Source organism: Crocodylus porosus, unplaced genomic scaffold, assembly GCF_001723895.1.
Source record: "Crocodylus porosus isolate Cpor-Errol unplaced genomic scaffold, CroPor_comp1, whole genome shotgun sequence".
Classification (NCBI taxonomy): Eukaryota; Metazoa; Chordata; order Crocodylia; family Crocodylidae; genus Crocodylus; species Crocodylus porosus.
Window position 1 is genome coordinate 13,155,809 of NW_017728921.1, and position 13,058 is coordinate 13,168,866.

The window sequence follows — 13,058 nt, forward strand, 5'->3', positions numbered from 1 at the left end:
GTCCCACAGCAGTGCCTGCCACATGCAGCATGTACTGGCTTCTGCCCCAGGCGCTGCATGCTGTGTGCAGAGCTTGTCTGGCTTGAGCTGCACACAGCATGAGGCCAGTCTGGGGAGTGTGCTGCATGTGATGTCTGCACCAGACCAGCCCTGCATGCTGGATCCTGACCTGGTCTGGACTGGGTCTACAGGCAGATATCCATGCTGGATCCAGCACACGTAGACCGGTGTGGGTGCCACATGCAGTATCCACCACAGGCCAGTGCCATGTATACCGTGTACCCCAGGTTGACCATGGGTTGTGTGTGGCATGTGCCCTGGACTGGCCCCACTCATCTCATACCACATTGGCATATGCTGCATACTGTGCATGAGGCCGGAACCAGCGCATGTGCTGTATGTGGTGCTTGTACAGGCCCAGCCCTGTGGGATGGATCTGGCATATGGGGCCAGTTTGTGGGCCTGATCCTGCCCCATACCCCTTATCTGGTGCATGGGGCTAGATGAGTTTGACACTCCTGGTGATAATGGTTTAAGTTTCTTTTTTTAATATGAAAGAGCCATTTTCTTGGTCACAGTAAATACAATCCTCCAATCCTAGCTTCTGACAATCATGTTGGTCTAGAATTTGATATTCATAGTTCTGGATCAGCTAGCTTCAAAACACCCTGCCAAATAAAATATGTTGTTTTAAGGTCAGTTATTCCACTAAGCACCAAGGTGAGTCCTGAAAAGTTGGAATTACCAGCCTTTTGGAGAACTGAAAAATGAATCGCAGCAGGTGTAAAACTCATTATGTAATTCTGATTGCCTTCTGGCTTCTAATGCTCTAATTCTGTCATCTTTGTCTTACTTAGGCATTAAAATATTAGAACAGTGTAGGATAATATATAAAAATAGAATGTTGGTTTTATTGATACTTTAATTCATTTACATGTCTGTCCCTGTAAGTAAAGCATGTGACCTTCTTAGTCAAAAAACAAACAAACAGGGGAGAGTGACATTTTAAATGTCTCTGTTGAAATGCCTGTACTCTGTACATCTCTCAAACTTTTGCCCTTTCTGTTTTGTGCAGGGAAATAGGAAACAACAACAAAGCACTGTTACCTTGGCTGTTTGTGCAGAAGCAGAAGTATAATAAAATCTGTTGCCCAGTAGAGGGAGTAAAAGCATCACCATTACAGGTAGTTAAATTTAAATTTGGGGTTTGAATAGGTTATATGTAGTACACTCTAAAAGTCACCTAATTTTTTTAGCCTTCAGGGAAGGGGTACATTACTACAGTAGAGAAAAATATGGAACTTGTCTTAACTTCATGAATAACCATTTGACAAATGAATAAATATATTAGCAATGTAAATTAATATTGGTTGAAAAGAGATGTTTCTAGGCAGGAACAGTTAAGTTTGTTTGTTTTTTTCCCCCCCATGTTTAAACTTAGACTGAGTACCGCAACAAATGTGAATTTTTGATCGGCGTAGGTGTAAACCAAGAAGACAAAACTGTGGGCTGTCGCCTTGGCAAATACAAGGGTGGAACTTGTGCTGTAGTGGAACCGTTTGACACTATTCACATTCCTGCTCTTGCCAAAAAGGTAGTGAAAGCCTTTCAAGACTACATAAGGTGAGATGTAGATTAGACTTAAGGGTTGCTGTTAAAGGCTTTTGCTGTCTTAAACTTTTAATCCTAAAAATATTTACCAGTACTTTTCTGCAGCATCTCCTCAGTACATGGTTGGTTTGGACACAGCTCCTTTTATTTACTTTAGCAAGCTTCTTTAGTGTATTCATTACTTGGCCATATCCAGAGCAAAGTATGGTTCTTGTCCTTTGATATTTACACTCAAGGCTGAATAGATGATACAAAGCAAATGCACAAAATGCCAGATGGCAAGGAATTAGGTGGTTCAGTATCACAATAATAGAGGCTCTTTTTCCCCAATCTTCCCTCCCCTTTTTCTCATCCTTACTATTGAAAATATGTGAAGAAATCTGTTTTAAAGAAGAGTTTGAACATGAAGGTTGGACACTTTGTTTTAAAAGAAAGTGGGAGACTTCTTCATGCATAAGAGTGGACTTGGGGGTGGGGGGAATCACAAAGATGAAAGGTGGGATGGTTCTGCGTAAAGAACAGTTAAGCTCAGCAAACAGGAAAAGTGAGATGATTTAAGATGTGGGCAGAACCCTCAAGATGAAAATGGTTCACTCATCAAGCCCCTGCTTCCTATGTGGGAACCAGTAAAGGGTTTATTAAGGACAGTGGCATTATTTGATCCTTGTGAAAAAGGATGGCGTGAAAGGGAGTATGGTACAACCAGAAAAGGTAGCTGTTGCATTTGCTGAGATGTGTTCTATGCACTTGTGTGCAAATACTGTATTATCCCTCTTTACAAGACAGCCAAGACTTTCAGCTTTTTAAATGAACTGTTGCTTTTCTCCTACCTCATATGGTAGGCTCAGGCAGTTTAGCTGGATTATAAACTATTATGTAGGGAACATTTCTGTTCAGTTATTGAGATTTGTTTAAAATTGCAGGTCAACCCATTACTCAGTTTACAGCCCAGAAACCTATGAAGGTCACTGGAAGCAGCTCACAGTCCGTACCAGCAGCGATGGCCATATTATGGCAATAGCTTATTTCAATCCTCAGGTACTGAAGATGGTGTAGACATAAGCGGGGGTGGGAGGGGGAGGTGGAGACCCTTAAATCTCACAGACTTTTTAAGGAATTATTTGATTTCCTTAAGCATAGCTCTCTCATAAAACCACTACACTCCTATTTCATCTGACCAAGGACCACTACTAGTGGATTATCACCATTCTACCTTTGTTCCAATCCTGTTGTTCCCTTCAGCACACTTGTGGGTGGTTGAATTTGCCCCCCAGAGCAGCTTGTAGGATTGTGGCCAGTGAATGGAGTCATGCTGCAGAGGCCCCTGGAAAAGATGCTGGAGAGGACTGCTCTAGATAACTGCACTTACGATGGAACAGCATATTGAATAATCTATTCACTTGTCTTTGACTAGAAGGACAATGCATGGAGAGTGTACAGAGAAGGCTGCTTGTGCTTGCAGAGATGCTGGAGTGAGGAAGTCCCTCACGTTTGTAACAGTCATAGCTTGCAGCCATGTAGCTTTTGCGAAACTAAAGCTGTATCATTTCAGTATTCCTTACCAAAGGCATACAGTGACTGAAATGATGGCAGAGAATTTTTTGCTCCTAGCCACTATTTCCCTACTTAAGTTGATTTGGCGCAGGCTTCTGAATACCCAACCAAATGAATAAAGCTTAACAGGATACCTGTTAAATCTGGATGCTGGAAAATAGTCAAGTATATAATAGTCGCATTTTCTTTTCATTTGGATTTTCTAGAAATTAAGTAAAGAAGAGCTTGCTGAGTTGAAAGCATCTCTGGCAAAGTACTTTACAGAAGGGACCGGAAAGGACAGTGGGGTAACCTCTCTGTACTTTGTAGAGGAGGGTCAGAGGTAAGCCTTGTACCTGGAAAGGAAAGTTTAAGTGTTCTTTTTCCTGTAGTTAGACTCCTGTGAAAATAATGCTGCACCTAATATATTTTGCTTTTTTTCTTTCAGAAAATCTCCCAATCGTGAAGACTTGCCCTTAGATCATGTGGCTGGTGATAAGTACATATATGAAGAACTTCTTGGTCTAAAGTTTAGAATTTCTCCCCATGCATTTTTCCAAGTAATGTTGTCATTGAGTAGTATTTAAACTAAGTTGTAATTAGTGCAATAAGTACTAGTTCTTAACTGACTAGTTTACTAAGAAACTGAGATGTCTAGTGTTATAAAAAATAGTCTTTTTATAAAAAAAAAAAGGGTGCAGAAGTATACAGAGATCTATTTTCTTTAATTACATACCTCTGATAACTGAATATTTTTAGCATGTGAGTGATACTTTTATACTATAAACTTTCAGATTCGGCACTTCATCTAAACTAGTGAAAATATTTGAACGCTCTTTGGTCAAGTTAGTGTATGAAATTTACAGCTCTACAATGGCAATCAGGCCTTGTATGGAAGAGGAAGGTATAGTTTCTACCTAGGAAGTGTATTATGAATGTGGCATTTACAGTAGAAAGTATATTTTTCTGGAATAATCAGTGTCACCATCATTCTACATAATCAAACACCACAGTATGAAGTGCTGAAAACTGTACTTTAATTACTGTACTGTCCAGCACATATTAAAAACAAGAACTAAACACAGTACTGTGTAATGATTTAAACTCTCAAAAGTGCTAATTAGCAAGCAATTCCCAGTTGTCTTGCCAACAAGCAAAACCCAACTGCAGCTGCTGGTTTCATTAATACAAAGCTTTTTGAAGAGTCTTACTTTCTACTGTATTCCAGAATAGCACTTTCCTCCAAACACATACTTAGCTGTAGCAAGTAAACTCTTAAGTCTTTGAAAACATAAACCAATAACATGAAAAATCCCCAAGTTTTTGGTTGAGGGGGAAAAATTCAGTGCAAAAACTACAGCGCATGCTCTTTACCTGAGTTTTCAGGTAACTTCTTTTTAGAGTTGAGGAATCACATGTACATTGTGGGAAATGATACCCTGGCATTTCTAATCTTCACTTTAGATCTTGGGCCACTAAGTTCTTATTCTTTCATGTAGAGAATTTCCTAGGCTTGGAGATACTGGCCTGGACAACTTGCTTCCTTATTCTGTATCTTCATACCTATAATATGTAGGTATAGGAGAGCTATCATTATCAGTTTTAGAGGGACAAGGTGATACTAAATTGATTTTTTTTTTACTGTGTTGATGTTATTTCATGAGTATTTCCTCCTGTTTCTGTATCTTTGTTATTCATTTCCTTTCCCTCAGTAGAAATTTTCACTTAGTAAAACATGTTTTCCTTTCCTTGCCTGCAGTTTAACTGTTACCTTGGCATTTGCTCTGAATATTTCATTGAATCAAAAAAAAAAGTCACATGTCTTTAGTGGTGCATTACAGTTTAGAATTGACATTATTACAGTATACCAAGAGGTAGGCAGGTTGCTTTGAATTTGGTCAGAACTCTCCTGGAACCCTTGAATATACCCTAATCTGTTGAGCCAGTCCAACATTAAGCTGTTAGAGAGAGATTGATTTACTGTCTTCTGTCAGTGAAACACTTTTTTAAACTGTACATGAAAAGCTGGTTTATGTTATCTATTTCATAGATGGGGAAGAACATTTTCATAAAAGGGATTAATGTTCCTTTCAGCCTGTACCTCTACTGTTTGAGAGGACGGGGAACCATGTGATGTGTTGGAACTCCACAGGTAAATACCCAGGCTGCAGAGGTTTTATATACAGCCATTAGAGACTGGGCTCAGCTGACCCAAGATAGCACTGTACTTGACATCTGCTGTGGAACAGGAACCATAGGACTTTCGTTGGCAAAGGTGAGCCATTCCCCTTCTGTGCACTGCTGAATTAGTAGCAAGCCATTCATTGCAAACTACTTGAATCAACAGTTACTGCACTTACCTAGTGCTACTGCTTTTGAAAGTTGATTTAACTGAGGTTATATAGCCAAGCTGCCTGAATGAAAATGTCCGTGTGTTTCTTGGCTGGATGTCTTTTGTTAAGTTTGAAAAAGTCCAATATAACTTACTTTCACTTGACTTCACAGCAGTTAAAATGAATCTTCCTTTGCTCATACATCTGTCAAAAGCAGAAGTGCAGTCACATACTAAAAAGTGACTGTAAAGGGATCGCCTCAGTGAACAGACTTGGTCCCTGTATATAGTTAAAGGCAGATCCATTTTAGTGATTTATCAGTTCTTAGCCAACTAAAACTGTGAAAATTCCAAAACCATTAAAATCTGTGGAAAACCAGGGAAGGCCGCAACATTGCACATGTGCTCAAGGGCCTGTTTTAGGCATGGGAATCTTTTTATTATTCAATGCTGTACAGGGTAAGAAACAACTCAGCTGGACTAAAACAGTGTTTACAGGATTAGCAGTTAAAGAAGCAGGGGGGAGGGAATGTCTGTAAGAGTAAATTAAACATGCTTGATTTACAGCTATAAAGTAGAGATCAACAGCTATAAAGTAGAGATATCTGGGGAGGCAAAGTGGCTAGAGGGAGTCTTTTAATCTCTTAACTATTAAACAGCCCCAAGGTATCCTATCGCTCTGCCCTTTCTGAACAGCTGCAATGAACTGTTTTTTCTTTGATCAGGTAGGAAGTAGTGATGGCATGAAGGGTCTTTACTCTTTGCTTCTCTTCTGGTCTAGTGCCTGTTATGTCACCATATTTAAACTGGGCCGTGCTAGACCTAACCTGCTACCTTTGCTTCTGCAGAAAGTAAAGAAAGTGATTGGAATTGAGCTCTGTCAGGAAGCTGTGGAGGATGCCAAAGTGAATGCCCAGATTAATGGTTGGTAAAGCTAAATGCTGGGATGCCTGTTTTTAAGAACAGCTTTGAGAGTTTTTGGCAAGTTTAAATAGAAGTCTGGTGCTTAACTGTGAAAATCTCAGGTTAAAGTGATTACTTGAATGCTATTGACATCATTCTTGTGTGTGTTCTCCCTGAGAGAAATCCATGAAAACTGATCCACATCTCTCTTGAGATTTTAAAAGATACTATATTTGAATTCAGTTTTTTCAAGAAAATTATATATAGTTCACTTAAAACACAGACCAAATTTCCTATTGATAAATAATCGCTTGGTGTGAATTTCTTACTTCACAGCAGGGATTAACACTACATACCAGACCATATTACAAACTAAAGAGGTACAAATCCCTGGTAACAAAGAACTTTGTTTCTTGATAACAATATGGTTACTGTTGGGATGATGCTTTTCAAATTTAGTATCTCTGTGTTCAAAATATTGGTGTTAAATGATCTGCATGAACCGTGTTTTTCAGTAAAGCTAAAACTCAGATACAAAAACACTTGTCCCTAGCAACTAATGACTTTTAGGTATTAATTGGAGAGCTGCTTTTTTTTATTGAAGTATTTTACTTGCTGGTTAACTTTTCATGTATTACGTTCCTCAGAACTAACTAATGTTGAATTTCACTGTGGAAAGGCTGAAGACATTGTTCCTTCTTTAATTAACTTACTGGCTTCACAAAACCTGATTACAATTGTGGATCCACCAAGAGCTGGGCTACGTAAGTTTTGTTCACTTGGGCTTTGGCTTGTATTTAGTGAAATGGATTTAGGGGCAGAATTAAAATAGAAAGAAGACATCAGTGAAATAGTTGATGGCTTTAAACATTACTCATTGCAGATTTTTACTATAATAGGACATTTGCTGCATGTTGGAATTTTAACTTGAAATTTTTCTGTGTATCTACCAATATGGGTTAAAACTGGCAAGTGGAACTCACTCTCGCGCTCTCTCATTTTGGTTGTGTTAGATTCCAAGGTGATTCTTGCAATCCGGAGGGCTGAACACCTGAAGAAACTCATTTATGTATCCTGCAATCCTAGAGCTGCCATGAATAACTTTGTGGAGTAAGTTTTTTGAATTAATCAGATACAATCTGGAAGGGGTCAGGCGCAGGCAACCAAAAAACACACTTCCCAAAGAAAAACAAAGCTAAAGTATCTTCCATAAAACAAAAATTAAGCATGTTTGCCGTGGGATACACTATTGGTAATTTTTCCTGCTGGGGGAGGATCCATATTTGGTTGAGCTGTGGCAATCTTAATTTCTAATTCTGGGAGAGCCCTTTCCTTCTACAGTGCAATTAGTACTAGTGGTGAAAAGACTATCATCTTATGGGGAAGGGCTCTTGCTAGAAATACAGGTATCAGTGATTGAAAGAATTTTAATTTCTCCTTTCTCCCCCTCCCCCCCAGCCTTTGTCGAGCTCCCTCCAATCGTGTGAAAGGAAGCCCTTTTCGTCCCATTAAAGCAATGGCCGTAGACCTGTTTCCTCAGACTATGCATTGTGAACTGCTGATATTTTTTGAAAGAGTAGAATATTCAAATGGAAATTCTGCTGAACCTACTCCAGACTCGGCTCTCGTCAAAAACACAGGGGACGATTCTATGCAAAAGGACACTGCTGACCAAACTGATGAGGAGAAACTACAAACTCTACCTTCAGCTTAATGTTGACAGGCTGGACAGTGTCTGCCTACCTATATGTTATTCATAAAGACAGACAACTAACTTGATCTGTTGCTATCTGCATAAGTAACACTTCTCAGAAAAAGTGAAAGAATGCTGCTATTTGAAACACCTGCACACTAGCCCTATAGGAATAAATTTTTCTGTATAGCATACCAGTCACCTAAGCTTCCAAATAGATGAATGTTTAGATTGAATGCATCTTGAATTCAACAAATGAAGATGAATTCGATCTTCATAAGATACTAAAAAACCTAGTTCTTGAGGAAATTAAGCTTATTACATAAATCAACTTTTTCTCTACCCCTCCCCCCAGCCCCCCCCACTCATGAGCAAGCTGGCTTTGAGACAGCGGGACAGCCTGCATGAGTGGAAAAAACTATCATGACTTCCGTATATTTCAGCATGCTTTTAAGGGTGAAGTAAGATTTTTAATTCTTAAATTCTGTCCAATTTAATAACGAGGCCTTCTAATACATGGACATTAGCCAGAAACTCAGATTGAGTGAATGTTTTATTTTTGTAAAGCCACAGGAATGTTATAAGTTTGAAAATGTTATGGTCAGGGTAAGAGTGAACATCTGTTAGCAATAAGCTAATTCTGTTAAAACATGTCTTGGCTCATGGACTGACTTCAAATAAACTGCTCTAAATGTGTTAAAAAACGTGTCCAGCTGTTTTACAGTTACTAGCCTCAGCAGTTGAATTGCAAGGTACCTATTGGCCCATGACTCTTTAAGATGTTGGGTTTGGGGGGGCGGGGGGATGTGGAAAGAGGGTTAGTGTGTTTGATTTAAATAAGGAAGCCAAATCTTCATCTGGGAAAGACCTGCCCTACTCAGTGAGAGAATTTTTGATGTCTCATGCTCTAACGCTAGGTAACTTAAGTTAGTTCTCTGCTCTGCGTAATGAAGAATTATTACAGAAGTTCATTATGAAATCCATCGCTTGTCCCTTTCCATTTAAGGAATACTATCTGTGATTAACATACTTGAAAATGAAGTAATACTTGGTAATGAAAAAGAAGGAATCAAATAAGAACTATGGCAGGGACTCCTCACTGTAGGAAGGTACAATATTACTACTAACTGCAATTCATGCACTTGACCCAGCCATCAAAGTTAGGGGGATGGGACTGAAAACAAAAACACTTTTGTCATGGCCATTTGTGATTCAGTACAATGGAAGAGTGCACTGTTCACTCATTGCCTTGAATGCAAAATGTCTGCTTTATGCAGGCTCTAAACCTTTTACAGGCATACCTCGTTTTATTGCGCTTTGCTTTATTGTGCTTCACAGATATTGTGGTTTTTTACGAATTGAAGGTTTGTGGCAACCCTGCCTCAAGCAAGTCTGTCGGCACCATTTTTCCAACAGCATTTGCTCACTTTGCATTTTTTAAGCAATAAAGTATTTTTTAATTAAGGTGTGTACATTTTTTTTTAGACATAATGCTGTTGCACACTTAATAGACTACAGTATAGTGTAAACATAACTCTTACATGCACTGGGAACCCAAAAAATTTGTGACTCGCTTTATTGCAGTGGTCTGAAACTGAACCCACAATATCTTTGAGGTATGCTTGTACTCCACTGTCCAGTGACAGCCAAAGACCTAGGGACTTGTGTACTTAATTCTTTCAACTCCGATTCAAAGCTATGAATTAAACCTCTTCCAGAACAGGTACTTTACTAGACACATTGCTGCAGTGCTAGGAAACAGGTAGTGCCTCCCACCCATGAGCCAGTGGCTCGAGCACTTGGCTCTGCTTAAATTTACAACATGAACCTGATCACCTGTCATTTTCTGTATACATTCCCTAGCCCCTGCACTACAGCAGGTTCTGAAACATCTCACCTCTCTCTTAAAGCTGTTCCAGTAATGCCCAGCAGTAGATATTTAGATAGCTTTGGGGACTGGTGGATGCTAAATTGGGCGTTTGGATTTAGTACTTCATTTTCTTTATGGATTAAAGAAGGCTTTTACATGAAGAGGAATGCTTTCAGGAGACAACATTGACCTTGATTTGTTCTAGGATTTCAGTTCAGTTTATCATGTGAAAATCTGTCAGGTGAAATGTTACATTGGCTAGTAGATGGTAAAAAATATACAGATAGTTCCACTTTCATGGCAAAAAAAGGGCAAGAGTATTGGGCAGCTACAGTAACAAGTACCCATCCCATCCATATCCTTGCACCACCACACTATTAGTCGCACATCAGCATTTTTATAATATCAAACTTTATTGCTCAAAACTAATTGTCTGAAAAATACACATGTAGTACTCAAAAGACCAAACACATAGGCTTATATGATTGTGCAGAAAAAAAGCAAGCAGAGGCTCAGTGAAAATGAGGCTTTATAGTTGTACCAATTTAGCACTGGCATCAAGCAACTGCACTCAATACAATTCATACAGCAACCATTGTTATCTACTTGGGCATATAAAAAATGCATTTATTTGCTTTTCCCTTCTCAAATACACATCAAAATACTGTAACTGATCACCTTTTATTTGGTTAAGAATGGCATGGCTTCTTGCACTTTCTTTCACATTTATAATTTTTCCCACAGGAAGTGAGGCGATAGAAGGCTATTATTTTTCTGAACCTTAACCCCAGAACCAAAATATAGTCTAGAGTGTTTGTAGGCTGTAATTAAGATTTTAAATACTTAGATGTTATAAAAAAGTATTCGCCGTGGCTGTGTAAAGCCTGACATAGGAATTTACCCTAAAACAGTAGGCTTATGCATAATATTTGAGCTGTTTCAAGCGTCTGGGTACCTGACTGACTATTTCATTGGTTTTGTTTAATAAATATTTAATAAACAAGCTGAATGACTGGTGTTGTGTTTAAATAGGTAGCATCCAACTAGTTTGTTGCAAGTCACAGTAATTTTCCATCTGTACCATAGAGATGTGAATGCACACTAATTTAACCCTTAAAGTAAATACACCACACTTCTTTCAAGAAGCACATAATATGCAAAGCAAAAACTGTCCAATTCCCACAGGATGGAACAGTTCTGTAATTAATACACTCCATCCACATAAAAACACCCACCTTTCCTGGGGCAAGGGAGGGATAAAGAACAAAGATCAGTGACAAAAGCAGCACTTAGTTTTATGCATTCATACAATCAAGATCTAAACCTTTACAGCTGGTCACCTAGAAAAACACACAAGAGATACAAGACGAATTTAGGATACATCTTGAATCACACCTTAAGTGTTCATGCAGAAGCTGAAGTTAATGCAATGATCTATCCTCTATCACAGCAGCTCGTGCTTATGTGCAAATGCAAGACTTACACTCCAAACAATAGTAAACATTAAAAAACACAAGAATACTTCACAATGACAATAAAACAGCAGTTGTTTGTTCCAGCAGTTATTGCGCTTTATTTTCTGGACATCTCTCCAGTTAAAGGCTGCAGCAAGGTGTAATACCATCCTTTTTTTAGAATGCATATTATGTACTAGGCTTTGGTTCACAATGAAATATCTGGATGTTTTATTTAAGGGCAATGGTCACTTTCTTGCAATTCAGATAGTGGTGAACTGAGGTAATACAGAAATCCTCTTAGCAATAAAAGCAAATTTGTAAGTGAGGCATCTATGGATACTCTGCAGGTGGCCTGCAAAACATTGACATTCTGCTTTTGGAAAAAATAAAAAAGGTCCACAGGGGTGATGTGTCTTTTACAGTGTCATCCAAAGACTATTTTTTCTGCTAGAAATACATAACTTGAATTAAAACCTACATAACACTGTAATACATTTAGGCATAGAAGATAAGCCCTGTCTTTGTGAAAGTCAGAAGCAAGCAGTAACTACTGCTTGTAAGTACTGCACCAGTGTTACATAACTTTCAGAAGATTGAGATTTATTAAAGCTTATGCTAAAACAAAATAAGCAGAGGCAGGTTTTTTTTGTTTGTTTTTTTTTTTTTTGATAGGCCACTTAAAATAACGGTTTAGGTACAGTCATCCACCTACCCGTATCCTTTGCTGAAAACAGGATTACAAATTTGCAGAACTCAAAAGCTGAATAATAAGCACATTAGGTGACTTCATATTTGCAGAGACCTCTGAGTATACAACTTGTAATGTAAATACAGAAACAGATGAGACTGATCCTAAGTAGAATTACAAACAGGAAAAAGGGGAAAACATCCAACAAAGAACAGAATGTTAGCTTAGGATAAAAAAATTTCCCAATTTGCAAAACAGCAGGGATAATATTAAAAGGTGGTCTGAAAATACTGATGCCAAAACTTAAAATCCTAGAGGCACAACCATCTATTATACTGGAGCACACTGCGGTCAAATTTCACTAACAACTGTCCAGATAAAGTCCCAGAGCTGCAACTTTAAGGATGAAGAACTGAATCTTCTTCCTGCCAATGATTTGGGGATTGTAAGATACAGTAGTACAAATACCAAGTCTTGGTTAAGTCATTGGACCCCTGGTTACAAACCTGGTTTCTCGATTTTAAGCAAAAGTTTTCCTTCTAGTTTGAGAGATTTACTGACGTAGCCAATGAAGAATGAACCCCACTTGAAGGGGAACAGCAGCGCTTCCATGACAGACAGAAGTATTTCTGTGTTTAACTAATGTATAAAATCCTCAGCAGATAGTGAGTACTGCCAGTTTTCTAAGATTGTATTTCATAAACATTTGCATATCCATGTTCTTTTTTCCATCTTAATCAGTACAACTTAAGAGGTCTTTATTCTACTCCTTTATTCTATGCTGTATCCCATATCTACAGTCTAAGTTTTTCATTGCAAAAAAGTTATTCAAATACTAAAAATACAGGCATACCTCGGAGATATTGCGGGTTCGGTTCCAGACCACCACAATAAAGCGAATATCGCAATAAAGCGAGTCACACAAATTTTTTGGTTTCCCAGTGCATATAAGAGTTATGTTTACACTATAT

At 38.5% G+C, this 13,058-nt stretch overlaps 1 protein-coding gene across 1 annotated transcript in view; it reads left to right on the forward strand.

Moving 5' to 3' along the window:
- The window catches only part of TRMT2A (tRNA methyltransferase 2 homolog A), an 11,280-nt gene extending 2,443 nt beyond the window's left edge, over positions 1-8,837 (forward strand). Inside the window, exons 3-11 of the mRNA XM_019539020.1 lie at positions 1,442-1,623; positions 2,535-2,649; positions 3,372-3,487; positions 3,593-3,704; positions 5,297-5,419; positions 6,325-6,400; positions 7,027-7,143; positions 7,393-7,489; positions 7,838-8,837. Coding sequence (XP_019394565.1) covers positions 1,442-1,623; positions 2,535-2,649; positions 3,372-3,487; positions 3,593-3,704; positions 5,297-5,419; positions 6,325-6,400; positions 7,027-7,143; positions 7,393-7,489; positions 7,838-8,093 — 1,194 coding nt within the window. The 3' untranslated portion in view covers positions 8,094-8,837. The remainder of the gene's footprint in view (positions 1-1,441; positions 1,624-2,534; positions 2,650-3,371; positions 3,488-3,592; positions 3,705-5,296; positions 5,420-6,324; positions 6,401-7,026; positions 7,144-7,392; positions 7,490-7,837) is intronic.
- Positions 8,838-13,058: the final 4,221 nt, after the last annotated feature.